The sequence below is a fragment of the Lucilia sericata genome, unplaced genomic scaffold (genome assembly GCF_015586225.1).
Source record: "Lucilia sericata isolate MDLA Ls3-8-SP2 unplaced genomic scaffold, ASM1558622v1 Contig000526F_arrow, whole genome shotgun sequence".
Lineage (NCBI taxonomy): Eukaryota > Metazoa > Arthropoda > Insecta > Diptera > Calliphoridae > Lucilia > Lucilia sericata.
This window is the reverse complement of record NW_023994538.1, coordinates 29,220-45,494: the sequence shown is the minus strand read 5'-3', so window position 1 is coordinate 45,494 and position 16,275 is coordinate 29,220. Positions and strand designations below refer to the sequence as shown.

At 31.8% G+C, this 16,275-nt stretch overlaps 1 protein-coding gene across 1 annotated transcript; it reads right to left on the bottom strand.

The window, feature by feature from the left end:
* Positions 1 to 1,320: 1,320 nt before the first annotated feature.
* LOC119605851 lies at positions 1,321 to 3,749 on the bottom strand. Its single transcript, XM_037959175.1, has 2 exons — positions 3,502 to 3,749; positions 1,321 to 3,443 (listed from the first exon to the last, which is right to left on the bottom strand). Exons 1-2 carry the CDS (start codon positions 3,634 to 3,636, stop codon positions 1,458 to 1,460), a joined length of 2,121 nt encoding a protein of 706 aa, XP_037815103.1. The 5' UTR covers positions 3,637 to 3,749; the 3' UTR covers positions 1,321 to 1,457.
* Between the last annotated feature and the right edge of the window lie 12,526 nt (positions 3,750 to 16,275).

Sequence of the window (16,275 nt, the reverse complement as noted above, 5' to 3'; positions counted from 1 at the left end):
TAATGGCATCAACAGTACATCTTCCCTTTCTGAAGCCATACTGATTACGTGATAGGCCGCCAAGTTCATCTATACGTTTTGTAAGTTTTTGAGTATTAAGCTCTCAAATAGTTTTCCTAGTGAATCAAGCATGCATAAAGGTCTGTATGAGCTTGGTTCGTTTAATGCTTTGTCTCCTTTTCGCAGGAGAACAAGTTTCTGTATTTTCCACTTCGCGGGGAATTTTCCTGTTGCTAGGCATAAGTTAAACGTGCGTAGTAACAAATCAGGCCAGGTTTCGCTTACTAATTTTAAAACTATATTTGGAATGCCATCTGGACCGGGACATTTCCCAACTTTTAGCTTTTTTGCTGCTATTTTTAGTTTCTCTTCACTTAGAGGGTAGAAACCATTTGGTTGTTGTAATGCTTCTTCTCTACTCTTCTTGTCTTTGTCAAGTGGGAAGAGTGTTTCTATCTATCTATCTATCTATCTATCTATCTATCTATCTATCTATCTATCTATCTATCTATCTATCTATCTATCTATCTATCTATCTATCTATCTATCTATCTATCTATCATCTATCTATCTATCTATCTATCTATCTATCTATCTATCTATCTATCTATCTATCTATCTATCTATCTATCTATCTATCTATCTATCTATCTATCTATCTATCTATCTATCTATCTATCTATCTATCTATCTATCTATCTATCTATCTATCTATCTACCTTGCTATCATATTTAACTAATAACAGACGTAGTGTTAAGTACTTAATTCATTAACAATACAATTTTCCCTTATCTTTTTGATGAATAGAGAGCGATGTCTTAATGCCTGAGACATTTTTGACCTTTGGCGTACGTTTTGACGGAATGTGATCCATCGTCTGTCACTATGTAATTTATCAAGAAATCATTTTATTGCGTGAAATGTTTTCTGGTGTGGTGATGTATAATTTCTCTAGGGATGGATGATTTGTTATTGTTGCAGACATAAAATATAAAAAATATCTATTTAATAATAATAAAATAATGTTTGCAAAATTTAGGAACATTTTAAGAAGTACTATATAAAAACAATTCAAAAGCTTGATGCAAAATTTTCGTACGATTTTTAAACTATTTAACAGGCTTTTTGTTAAACCGATTTAATTTGAACATATTTATGCTACAATAAATTAAAATTTCATTTTCGATTTGAGTACAAAAGTAACATTCAAAATTTCTGACAGATTTTTTTACAGCTTATATTTGAAAGAGAAGTTAATTTACTAATCCTTCTATTGTTACATAAGTATTCATAAATTCAGCATATTAAACCCTCTTTAATTCAGCTTGATTTGTTAATAAAAGCATTTTACTTTCGGCATTTATTAAACTTTCTACGTAATACTTAATTTATAAACTGTACAAAAATGTTAGTTTTTTAAATGTTTGTTAAAATTCAGCATCATGGTCTCCACAATTTAATTATTAAATTGAAAAAAGTCCACCGATAAATCCAGTAAAGGCGTATCCGAGGCATTAACCGTTGTTGTGGTCTCTTTCATATGCACCGCCTCGACAGCATTATCACTGGCATGATCGATGTGGGGAGGCAAGAGTTTGGCTACCACTGAAGTGGTATTTGATGATGCTGACAGGCAGCTGGTACTGGCTATAGGTTGCTGTTGTAGCATGGAAGACGCATGGATTTTATTTATATCAGTCTGTACCAAATCGTCTACTGCCCTCAGGAGACTCTCCTCTGAAGGTGGCAGCAGTTTGCCGCCAGCGGATAAATTTAATTTTTGAGCTGCCTCATCGGTAAGAGTATCATCGAGTGTTATGGAGAGATTAGTGTAGTCCAGGCTGCGAGTGCTTATGTTAGTGGGTTGTGAGAGATGATGCGTCTGGGAGTGTGAGTTATCATACTGATTGGTAAGTTCTGGATCGAGTGGTGCTTCTATGGCAGTTAGATCTAATGCATATTGTCCTTCTGGTATGCCCAAGAGCTTGGAGCAACGCTGATTAACAAAATGTAAACCTGATGTATTGCGTATTAAACGAGAACTTCTTAGTTGCAATTGTTCCACCAGATCGTTGAGTTCATTGAGAAAAAGATCAGCCTTTTGGTCTTCATTGAGTGTTTGGGATTTTTGTAGTTTTGAGATCAAGAAACGAAAGAGTGACATTTCTTCTACGGGTTGAGTAAATTCGGAATTATTAGTGGTTTGTGCTGGAGTTGTGGTATTGTTGGTTATTTGCATATGTTCGGGATGTTGGGCAAAATGTCTTTGTAATCTTTTGCCCAAAAAGATTTTCTTACAAGTAGGACAAATGGCTTCTGGTGGTATTTTTCTTTTGGGTGATTGTTGTACTTCTGTAGAGGATTCCAATGGTGGGACTGTTTCATCTTTGGGGGCTGGTGCAGTTTTCAATTTACTGCATTGATAGTCAGAGTCTTTTAGTTCATTTAATAAATTTGTTATGGCTTCTTGCGGCGAGGGAGGTGGTAGTATTAGATTTGTTTGATCTTGTGTGCTATTAACAGTCTTTACTATACGTCCTGATCTGGTGCGGGTATTAACTTTTGTAACTGGTTTATTGTCTGCCAAAGATGGATTTGTTGTTTCTTGTTTTTTACTTATTTTATTCGATTTTTTCACCGCTTTAACCTCCTGCAATCTTTTACGCGGTCTTCCTAGTTTATTAACCAATTTTTGATTCATTTGAAATTTATTTTCTTCTTCTACGTCAATGACATTAGCTTCTCCTTCTGCTGGGGGTTTTAAGCCCAAAATTTCTGGTGATAAAAATCTATAGATGGTCTTTTGGTGAGTATTAAATTGAGTTCTAACTATTTCGTTTTTCTTGCGATCTATGACGATATGATCACGATTTGTCAATTTTAAAATATCATAGGCCAAACGATTTAATGCATCCCATTCTTTGGGTATTTTGTCCTTAATAGAATTTTCTTTCTGTACCACATGATTCTCCACTTCATCTGGGCATTTCGGGGCCAATTCCTCATCATCGTCACTTTCCATTGGTTGCAGTAATATAACTCTTCTTAAAGGTGGATTTTCATTTTCCTCCGTTTGCATATACAAACGTTCAAAATCTTTTTGTGTTATAATGCGTCCGCGCTTTTCTAATTCACTTATAAAGACATTAGATTTCTTTACCTCTGTTTTGTTTTCACTAGAGGCCACACCCTCTATACGTTTGTAAATGCCGGGCACCATAAATCTAGAAGAAACCGGTTGCAAACGATCCTGCTCCACCGTAAATAATAAAGTATCCTCACCCAACAAACTCTGACTATCGGAGGTCAATAAGAAATCATCAGAGGTTGAATTAAGGAAATCCAAATTAATGGCATCTTTGTTTTTTGGTTCCTCTACTTTCTTTTTGCGCGGCTCCTCTTCCTGCACCTCCTTTTTATGTTGATTTTCGAATTCCAAATTCTGTAAAGCAATTAAATTATAAAACAACAACTTTAATTTCTATTGTAGTTGAACCCACCTTATTAAATTTCAATAAATGTTCAATTTCATCAAATATATTTGTTTCCATTTCTTTTTCCATGATAATATCATCACACCCCGTTGTACAGACATCTTTATTGAGGAATGCATTTACGTCCAGCGTTATTGACATCAGTTATTTGAGGAATTTTACAATTTAAATTTATTTTTTCCACCAGTTTTCTCGTTTTTTTATTATTTCTCTTGTAATTTGTTGTAAATGAATCTGCAAAACTGTGCTCGCTTATCATCAGGTATGATTGTAAACAAAAAACAGCTGTTTCGCTAATACACCACAATGTGTTGCCATATCGCTATTGTTGTGTTGAATACGAGAGATAACAAATTATTAATTTGAACATAAAAGCGCAAATTGTAACAAAAAGGGAGTCTATAGACTAGGCTATAGACTAGACTGTAGACTAGACTATAGACTAGACTATAGACTAAACTATAGACCAGACTATAGACTAGACTATAGACTAGACTATAGACTAGAGTATAGACTAGACTATAGACTAGACTATAGACTAGAATATAGACTAGACTAGACTAGACTATAGACTAGAGTATAGACTAAACTATAGACCAGACTATAGACTAGACTATAGACTAGACTATAGACTAGACTATAGACTAGACTATAGACTAGACTATAGACTAGACTATAGACTTGACTATAGACCAGACTATAGACTAGACTATAGACTAGACTATAGACTTGACTATAGACCAGACTATAGACTAGACTATATACTAGACTATATACTTGATTATAGACTAGACTATAGACTAGACTATAGACTAGACTATATACTTGATTATAGACTAGACTATAGACTAGACTATAGACTAGACTATAGACTAGACTATAGACTAGACTATAGACTAGACTATAGACTAGAGTATAGACTAAACTATAGACCAGACTATAGACTAGACTATAGACTAGACTATAGACTTGACTATAGACCAGACTATAGACTAGACTATAGACTAGACTATATACTTGATTATAGACTAGACTATAGACTAGACTATAGACTAGACTATAGACTAGACTATAGACTAGACTATAGACTAGACTATAGACTAGACTATAGATCTATAGACTAGACTATAGACTAGACTATAGACTAGACTATAGACTAGACTATAGACTAGACTATAGACTAGACTATAGACTAGACTATAGACTAGACTATAGACTAGACTATAGACTAGACTATAGACTAGACTATAGACTAGACTATAGACTAGACTATAGACTAGACTATAGACTAGACTATAGACTAGACTATAGACTAGACTATAGACTAGACTATAGACTAGACTATAGACTAGACTATAGACTAGACTATAGACTAGACTATAGACTAGACTATAGACTAGACTATAGACTAGACTATAGACTAGACTATAGACTAGACTATAGACTAGACTATAGACTAGACTATAGACTAGACTATAGACTAGACTATAGACTAGACTATAGACTAGACTATAGACTAGACTATAGACTAGACTATATATAGACTAGACTTTAGACTAGACTATAGGCTAGATTACAGACTACACCATTTCAAGTTTAATTTGAGAAAATCCAAAGTTATATTGTGAAACACCAAAATGAATTTTAGAAATCCAATTTAATATTGAGACATACCAAATTAAATTTAGGAATCAAAATTGATATGAAGAAAAAACAAAATTGAATTTTCAACTTAATATTGAGAAAAAACCAATTGATATTGAGAAGTCGAAATTAATATTGAGATAATACGAATTGAAATTGACAAAATACAAAATGATATTAGGAAAACCTAATTTTGTATTGAAATTTATATTATTTTAAATCCATATCCTATTTAAACATTTTATAAGAAAAATATTTTCATACAAATTTTAAATTTCTCATTTTCATTTATTAATTTCTCAATTTCAATTTGTAATTTCTTAATATAATGTTGGGATTCTGAATTTCAATTTGTTTTTTCTCGATATGAATTTGCATTTCTTAATTTAATTTTATTATTTCTCAATATTAGTTTGGATTTCTCAATTTCAAATGGGGTTTTCTCAATATTAATTTATATTTCTGAACTTTAATTTGAATTTTCTAAATTTTAAATTGAAATTCTCAATATGAGTTTGTATTTTCGCAATTTAAACTTGAAATGGTGTAGACTACAGAATAGACAAGACTATATACTAGACTGAACTATAGACTAGACTATACTTGACTCCATATACTATATATAAATTAATATTAATTATTAAAATCCCTAAAGGGGTATAATTAATTTGAAACATTATATACGGAAGCTGTTTGTTGTGAAATGTATTTACTTCAGCAATAAGTATGTTCTGCAACCATCAATTAGTGCTGCCAAGTTGAGTGAATACAAGAACCGGTTAGAGTTTAGTGCATTCACCTATCAATTTCAAAAGGTTGAATTTCAAAACACGAAACAATACAATCTATTTAAATGAATGTTAAAAATTTTCTTTAAAATATATTTTAAATAATTTTAGACCTGAAATTAAAATGCTACGCAATTGTCGTCTTTGTTGCTTCTAATTGAAACTAATTAATGAATATTGATTACACTTGGGATAGACAATTAAATAGAAAAATAATTTGCAAAAACAACTTGAATATCAATATGTCTCTTTAGTTAAGTAAACATTTTTCTATTGATTTACTTTCACAAAATGACGTTCTGTTTGCTACATATACTAATTTGCTTTAAATTAAACCAATTTAACTTATATAAAGATTTTTTTTTTTTTAAATTTTATTACCTAATTTACGAAAAGTAATTGCTTCAACCAAAAATCAATTTCAGTACAATGATATCATTATCATTGTCCTCATCATTCTACACAAAACATTTTCTTCCTGTATTTATTATAAATATGTGTATGTATGTATTATATTATCCGTTTTCCTTTAAAATGTCAAATTTTATGACAGTTCAATTAAATGCCAATTATCTATAATTATGGCTAAACGTTTCAAATACCAAAAAATTTTTAAATAGAGTGAAAATAAAAGAAGCTAAAAAAACGTTTGTATTCTTTTCGCATAAAAAAGCTAACTGAACTAAATGTATGACTATTTGAAATGAAATATACGACCGACCCACAACACAATAACAAAGTTGAGCAGTTCACACAAATGAACATTTACCACTAGTAGCAGAAATGCTTGCTACAGGGAGGGGGACTAAGTGACTGCAGCAATGAATGACATGAAAATATTTCAACAAAAGCCACAAATTGACAAGTGTAAGCCAAAGAGCACCCATAAAATAAGGAAGAAAATCGAAAAAAAGAACAAGAAGAATCATTCACAAAATCTTTCTCACACCTCTTACGTGTTTAAACTAAATGTCTGGGAAGTAGTTTTCCAAAATATCTACATAAACTGCTTCGATGGGGTGGACAGATTTGAGAAATATTTAATAGGCAAAAATGTAGGAAACACTACAGCGTAAAGTATATACTAGACAAGACTATAGACTGGACTATAGACTAGACTATACACTAGACTATAGACTAGACTATAGACTAGACTATAGACTAGACTATAGACTAGACTATAGACTAGACTAGACTATAGACTATAGACTAGACTATAGACTAGACTATAGACTAGACTATAGACTAGACTATAGACTAGACTATAGACTAGACTATAGACTAGACTATAGACTAGACTATAGACTAGACTATAGACTAGACTATAGACTAGACTATAGACTAGACTATAGACTAGACTATAGACTAGACTATAGACTAGACTATAGACTAGACTATAGACTAGACTATAGACTAGACTATAGACTAGACTATAGACTAGACTATAAACTAGACTATAGACTAGACTATAGACTAGACTATAGACTAGACTATAGACTAGACTATAGACTAGACTATAGACTAAACTTTAGACTAGACTATAGACTAGACTATAGACTAGACTATAGACTAGACTATAGACTAGACTATAGACTAGACTATAGACTAGACTATAGACTAGACTATAGACTAGACCAGGGGTCGGCAACCTTTTGAGTCGGAAGAGCCAAAACTTACAGTTTACAAAACATGTGTTTTAAAAGAGCCACAAAATATTTGTTTATTAAAACATTACAAATGAATTTTTGTGGGTCACTCGAATGCGTTTTTAACACTTGTTATATAAAGATATAAAAGTTTATTAGAGTGGGGCGACAGTGATATCATTTAAAAGGCATTTGCCATAATACAGTGTCATAGTTATGTATATTAATTAGGCAGCGAGATAAAATTTTGCACAAGTTTTTTTATGTGATATATTGCGGACATCGAACCATAATTGGCCCTTTTAAAAAAATATTCTAACGATCATTATTGACTTAACAGTAGCAGTATAGCGACGAAATTCGAGATAAACAAGTTGTATGAGAACAAGTTGTATAAGAACAAAAATCTATCTTCCAAATTTTAATTTAACAATCAGAACTGGCTTAATAATAGCAGTATTATGTTGAAATTCAACACAAACAGGAATAAAAATCACTTTACCAAATTTGGTGATGATCGGCTCATAATTGATCCTATCCCCATATTAGATCCCCACGCTTTAACGCTCAAAACAGGCAATATTAGCATAGTGGTGAAATTCGTCAGAAACAAGTTTATTAGAACAAAAATACATACAACAGTCTAAAATACAAGTACAGTGATGAAAATCATCACAATCAAGTTTCATAGGATCCAAAATCTCATTACCAGATTTTGTAAGGATGGGTCCATAATACGTTTTCTGGTCCCTTATTTATTTATAGCCAAAAATTTTATGCAAAAAATATATCAATCTTTCATAGATCACTGTCATTAAAACGTGCAATATTTAAAAATTTTTAATTTTTTGGCATCTTTTTATAGAAAGCGTTCAAAAGTTTAAAGTTTTCAAATAGACCAAGTTTTTAGTATTTAACTGTATCCAAAGTCTCCACATAAATTAGTTACTATATTTTAAATTTCCAAAAAATATCTTTTAATTCGAAAAACACGAAAATTTCGGAATGTATGATAGGGTGGGTCGAAAAAAAAAGTTGAGTCAGTCACCCCCTACGATTAAAGATATGTTATTAACATTTCCAAAAATATAAAAAATATTTTTTTGCCACGCCTAGAAATACCGCCCTTTTTGTTTTTTATACATTACGTCGCCATTTTAAGTCCGATCGTAACATATAATATATCAATATTTATGGCTTGATTGTAGCTATATTTTACTCTTAGACAATTTTTTAATTCGACATCATATTCTATGCGCGACTTCTGATATCTCGGATCCTTCCCCAAAATCTAAAAATGTGGCTATACTGGAATAAAGTATATTTAATTATATGAGCTATTATATTTTAAAATGCTCAGTTTTATGCATAAACAGCTATTTTACAGGTATTTAAAAATACCTGTATAGTTTTAACTACAAACAATTAATTTGCTAGGGATATGGTCGAAAACTATTTTTTCAAATTAATTTACAATACAAAAATTTCACTCTGCTCCCTACCTTAACACAAAAAAGATAATTTTATTCAGCATTTAATTTTATTAATTAATAACAAAATCACGTAGGTACATAAAAACTAAACATTTTATTTTATAAAAATTGATGAAAAATTAAAGAGTTCTGCTTTATAAAAATATTTCATGTTTTTACCATACAATTACTTGCATGTTTCTTCGTTTTTTTTTAACAATTTTCAAAAATGTTTATGCTAATTTTTATAAAATGCAATAAATTTATTTAATGATATCTTAACTTTTCTTAAATAGTTATATATTTTTAAAAGAAGTTCTTGAAATAAAAACTAATAAAAAAATATTAGTCGGGAATGGCCGACCATATGATACCAGTTATGAGTATATATAAAATGTGATTTCTTTTTTAATAAAGCACTTATATTGAAATTTGTCCATTACTTTTTAAGCAATTTATTGATGAAAAACTGATTTTCTGAAAGAGCCTACACAGAAAAAATTATCGGTAGTTTATTTTCAATTAACATGTTTTTCTCTTTCTTTAATTTTAATTTAAACAATTTTTTATTTGTCTTTTTGTTTAAAACCTAAGTTTACAAATTTGATTAAATTTTTAATTGATTCAATTACTTATTTAATTGATTGAAAAAAATTTTCTGGCCAACTTTTCTATTTTAGCTTTTTTTAAATATTTTATTTTGATTTCTTATGCTAACAATGTTTATAATTCTTAAATAGTCAATAAGATTTTAGGCATATAATATTCAAGTTTCTTGACAATTTATAAAACACTTTATATGTTCAAATTTGATAATAAAGTGATATTTTTTGTAAATGCTCAACGCATTGTTTAAGGGTAAAGTATTCCCTTAACATTGTGAGTAATCAATTAATAATTTGATTGTTTTAATCATCAACTTAATTGGTTTTCCATAAATTTTCTACCAAACAAACTAATTCATTTGCTTAATAAATTAATAAAAAATTAGATAATATTTTTATTAAATATTTAATTTATACAATTAATTAATTAATCAATTTTAAATTTTGTCTGAATTATCGATATTAATTGTTCTGATTAATTCGTTATTTGAAAAAAAAGTATGTTTCTTTAATTTTTTTACAAATTTGGTAATTGATATCATCATTTTGGTGATAGGTGCAAAACTTGCTTGATACAATTATTTTGATAATTGAAACATATTTTCAGTTTTTTCTGTGTATATATGGGAGCTAGGATCAATTATAGACCGATCCTATCAAAATTTGGTGGAGGGATTTATGTTCATATAGGAGTTAGATATGCAAAATTTCATCATAATGGTAGTGTTAAAGACGGAAATAACTTCAAGCCAAACGGACAAGCTCCGATTTAATTCATTTTCAAACAACTTCGTCCATTTGTAAAATGAAATATTTGAGCCTATTTTCATCAAATTATCTGGAAAATTGCGACTTGTAGTTTGATTACAGTCGGACGGACATATCTAAACCACTATATTGCTGTAGGATATACATAGTTAACTTTCTTCTATTTTGAAAGGAAGTAGGATATGAAATGGCTTGTAACTGAAAAAATAAAAGGATTTCTGTTTTATATAATTCATTTAAAAAAATGTTTTCGACTGTTTTTCCTGGCAAATTAATTGTTTGTTCTGAGAACGGTTGATAAATACTTGAACATTTTTAAATATCTATAAAATAGGTGTTTATGCATAAAAGTGAGAATTTTAAAAGCTAATAGTTCATATAATTCAATGTACTTTATTCCAGTATAGCCACAATTTTAGATTTTGGGGAAGGATCCGAGATATCAGAAATCGTTTATAGAATATGACGTCGAATTAAAAATTTTTCTAAGAGTGAAATATAGCCACAGTCAAGCCATAAATATTGATATATGACATGTTTCGATCGGACTTAAAATGGCGGCGTAATATATAAAAAACAAAAAGGGCGGTATTTCTAGGCGTGGCAAAAAAATATTTTTTTTTTGGAAATGTTATTAACATATCTTTAAACCTAGGGGGTGACTGACACAACTTTTTTTTTGTCCATAGAGACCGACCCACTCTAATGTATGATCATGTTCTACATCTTATTTAATTGCACTTCGTAAGAGTTTGTTTTTTTGTTTTCAATTAACACTTTAAAGAATTAAAAATTTTCTTTCAATATAACTTGTACATGGAACAAATTCAATGGGAGTTATAGGTTTGTATGGCTTTAGAAAGATTGGATCATAACTTGTTGTTTAAAGTTTCAAAAATTACTCTAAATTTTCATTTATTAGTTGGCTTTTTACCTAACTCTTCCAACTTGCGTTTAAACTTAGCATTTCTAGAGATCAAATACCAATTCCAAATGATTCAATGAGGATTTATTGTCAAATGTACGATTGTAAAAGCAAGGATATGAGCGAAAAGCTAATTGTTTTGTTTTCCTTCTTTCTCACTCAAAAAGTATATGTTTTTGTTTCGTTCATGTACAGAACGATTAAGCAAAGTTAAAAAGTTGTGTATGTATATTGTAGAAACTTTTGCGAATTGTTTTGTTAGTATTAAAACACTGCTCGTTAATCGATTCCGAAAGATTTTAAAATATATAAATATTTTTTTATAAAATAAATAAAATGTGTGTATGAAACTAAAGAGCCCCAGCTCCACATCCAAAGAGCCGCATTTGGCTCGCGAGCCATAGTTTGCCGACCTCTGGACTAGACTATAGACTAGACTATAGACTAGACTATAGACTAGACTATAGACTAGACTATAGACTAGACTATAGACTAGACTATAGACTAGACTATAGACTAGACTATAGACTAGACTATAGACTAGACTATAGACTAGACTATAGACTAGACTATAGACTAGACTATAGACTAGACTATAGACTAGACTATAGACTAGACTATAGACTAGACTATAGACTAGACTATAGACTAGACTATAGACTAGACTATAGACTAGACTATAGACTAGACTATAGACTAGACTATAGACTAGACTATAGACTAGACTATAGACTAGACTATAGACTAGACTATAGACTAGACTATAAACTAGACTATAGACTAGACTATAGACTAGACTATAGACTAGACTATAGACTAGACTATAGACTAGACTATAGACTAGACTATAGACTAGACTATAGACTAGACTATAGACTAGACTATAGACTAGACTATAGACTAGACTATAGACTAGACTATAGACTAGACTATAGACTAGACTATAGACTAGACTATAGACTAGACTATAGACTAGACTATAGACTAGACTATAGACTAGACTATAGACTAGACTATAGACTAGACTATAGACTAGACTATAGACTAGACTATAGACTAGACTATAGACTAGACTATAGACTAGACTATAGACTAGACTATAGACTAGACTATAGACTAGACTATAGACTAGACTATAGACTAGACTATAGACTAGACTATAGACTAGACTATAGACTAGACTATAGACTAGACTATAGACTAGACTATAGACTAGACTATAGACTAGACTATAGACTAGACTATAGACTAGACTATAGACTAGACTATAGACTAGACTATAGACTAGACTAGACTAGACTAGACTAGACTATAGACTAGACTATAGACTAGACTATAGACTAGACTATAGACTAGACTATAGACTAGACTATAGACTAGACTATAGACTAGACTATAGACTAGACTAGACTAGACAATAGACTAGACTATAGACTAGACTATAGACTAGACTATAGACTAGACTATAGACTAGTCTAGACTGTAGAATAAACTATATAATTGAATACGTTTTAGTTTACACATTTAATAAATCTGGCCACTCGCTATTCTTTTGTTATTTGAGTCTGTATGGGACAGTTTTGGACGTAGTCGGAATAAATCAACTATTCCTCAAATAATTTAGACTTTAGTTTAGTACCACTCTAAAAAAATTGTCAAAACATATCTTCATACATTTGTCGTTCTCTAGCTAATGAGATTGCAAAGGACGACCCCCTCGTTTGAATGAACCGAAAATCAGATAATTTTCTTTTTCTTGTATTTGTTGTTGCTTTAAGTGGCTGGCATTACCAGTGTCCTTTTACTTGCTAACACACACACACACTTATATGCTCTCTTGAGTATCACAGTGTAAATGTGTGTTTGTGAAAATATTCATTCGTATTAAATCCCAATCCAAACTGCAAACAAAATCCTGATGATGGTCAGTAAAACTGACTTTTGTCAAACTTCCAAAACTAAGTGGTTTTTGTTACTTTTGCATCGGTACTCTCTTGCATCTATGTAGGTAGTGGTAGTATGTTCATCAGTAGTATTTGTGTATTCATACTAGGTATGTTTGTTTCTTTACTGTTGTCCTTTTGTCAATTCCAAACTTTAGTTTATTAAAATATGGTTGTGTTAGATTAGAGTCAATTGTTTTCCTTGGATACTTATTTTTTTTTTTTGTTACTTTTTCAACTTCCTTCCGTTTCAAAGTTGTGCCAGTTCTTTTCTCGAATTCTGTGTGTGTGTGTGTGTGTCTTAGCCATTTATCTGAGTTTAGGTAGAAGTATTCAAATAATTAGACAAGTTCATCAGCTTTGTTTGTCAGTATTGTCATTGTACACACATACTTAGTTTTAAATTTAGGGACAATTTGCATGTGTTACTTTTTTGGTAATTGTAATCAACTAATTTTGGATTCTAATTTTGTTTTAAGAAATAGGAAATTAAATAAAAAATTTTGCTTTTCAGGTATTTTTTATGTTCTTAAGATTAATATTTTGTAAAATATATGTTGAGTTGTCTATTGACTCGCTACAGACCAATGTTTTGACAAAACTAACCCTAACAGTCTTATCTATCGACCAGGCTACAGAGTAGTCTATCGATCAGGCACGAGACGAGTATATTGGTCAGGTTATAGACTAGTCTATCAACTAGTGTATCGACTAGTCAATCGAAAACTCTATAGACTAATCTATCGAACATACTGTAGACTACACTATAGACTAGTCTAGTCGACAACGCTATAGACCTATAGACTAATCTATCGACCACACTATAGACTAGTCTGAAGACTACTCTAAAGACTGGTCCATCGACTACTCCAAAGACTAGTCCATAGACTACTCTATGGACTAGTCCATCGACTACTCTATATACTAGTCTATCGATAACTCTATAAACTAGTCTATCGATAACTCCATAAACCAGTCTAACGATAACTCTATAGACTAGTCTATCGATAAATCTAAAGACTAGTCCATCGATAACTCTATAGACTAGTCCATCGACAACTCTATAGGCTAGTAAATCGACCACTCTATAGACTAGTCCATTGACCACTCTATAGACTAATCCATTTACCACTCTATAGACTAGTCCATCGACCACTCTATAGACTAACCATCGACCACTCTATAGACTAGTCCATCGACCACTGTATGGAATAGTCCATCGACCACTCTATAGACTAGTCCATCGACCACTCTATAGACTAGTCCATCGACTACTCTATAGACTAGTCCAGCGACTATTCTATAGACTAGACCATCGACTACTCTATAGACTAGTCCATCGATTACTCTATTGACTAGTCCATCGACTACCAAATAGACTAGTCCATCTACTACCCTATAGACTAGTCCATCTACTACCCTATAGACTAGTTTATTGTTTTTATTAAGTGTCGCATGATATGGAGAGTGAAATACAAAAACAATAACTCCATAAACCAGTCTAACGATAACTCTATAGTCTAGTCTATCGATAACTCTAAAGACTAGTCCATCGATAACTCTATAGACTAGTCCATCGACAACTCTATAGGCTAGTAAATCGACCACTCCATAGACTAGTCCATTGACCACTCTATAGACTAATCCATCGACCACTCTATAGACTAGTCCATCGACCACTCTATAGACTAGTCCATCGACCACTCTATAGACTAGTCCATCGACCACTCTATAGACTAGTCCATCGACCACTCTATAGACCAGTCCATCGAATACTCTATTGACTAGTCCATCGACTACCAAATAGACTAGTACATCTACTACCCTATAGAATAGTCCATCTACTACCCTATAGACTAGTCCATCTACTACCCTATAGACTACTCCATCGACTACTCTATTGACTAGTCCATAGACTACTCTATGGACTAGTCCATCGACTACTCTATAAACTAGTCTGTGGATTAGTCTATCGACTAATCTTTTGATTAGTCTATCGACTACTCTGTAGACTAGTTTATCGACTACTCTGTAGATGCGTCTATCGACTACTCTGTATATGAGTCTATCGTCTACGGTGTAGATTAGTCTATCGACTACTCTGTAGACTAGTCTTTCGACTACTCTGTACACTTGACCATTTACTACTCTATATACTAGTCCATCGACTACTCTATAAACTAGTCTGTGGTTTAGTCTATCGACTAATCTTTTGATTAGTCTATCGACTACTCTGTAGATGAGTCTATCGTCTATGGTGTAGATTAGTCTATCGACTACTCTGTGGACTAGTCTATCGACTGCTCTGTAGACTTGACCATCTACTACTCTATAGACTACTCCATCGATTACTCTATGAACTAGTCCATCGACTACTTTATAGAGTAGTCCATCTACGACCCTATAGACTAGTCCATATACTACCCTATAGACTAGTCCATCTACTACCCTATAGACTAGTCCATCGACTACTCTATAGACTAGTCCATCGACTTCGCTATAGACTAGTCCATCGACTACTCTATAGACTAGTCTGCGGATTAGTCTATCGACTAATCTTTGGTTTAGTCTATCGACTACTCTGTAGACTAGTAGTCTATAGGCTACTCTGTAGATGAGCCTATCGTCTACTGTGTAGATTAGTCTATCGACTACTCTGTAGATTAGTCTATCGACTACTCTGTAGATTAGTCTATCGACTACTCTGTAGACTAGTTTTTCGACTACTCTGTAGACTAGTCTTTCGACTACTCCGTAGACTAGTCTTTCGAATACTCTGTAGACTAGTCTTTCGACTACTCTGTAGACTAGTCTTTCGACTACTCTGTAGACTAGTCTATCGACTACTCTGTAGACTAGTCTATCGACTACTCTGTGGACTAGTCTATCGACCAGGCCATTGGCTAGTCTGCAGTTTCTTTACTTTAATAATCCTAAGTATTTTAGCAATCTTGCTTTTAAACATCTATTAAGTCAATTAACACATGTT

What these genes read in the sequence shown, in the direction of transcription:
- LOC119605851 (XM_037959175.1), bottom strand. Translation starts at nt 3,636, where the DNA reads ATGTCAATAACGCTGGACGTAAATGCATTCCTCAATAAAGATGTCTGT. An exon ending in ATTTATTGAAATTTAATAAG is followed by an intron (nt 3,444 to 3,501) that starts GTGGGTTCAACT and finishes ATTGCTTTACAG; the next exon opens with AATTTGGAATTCGAAAATCA.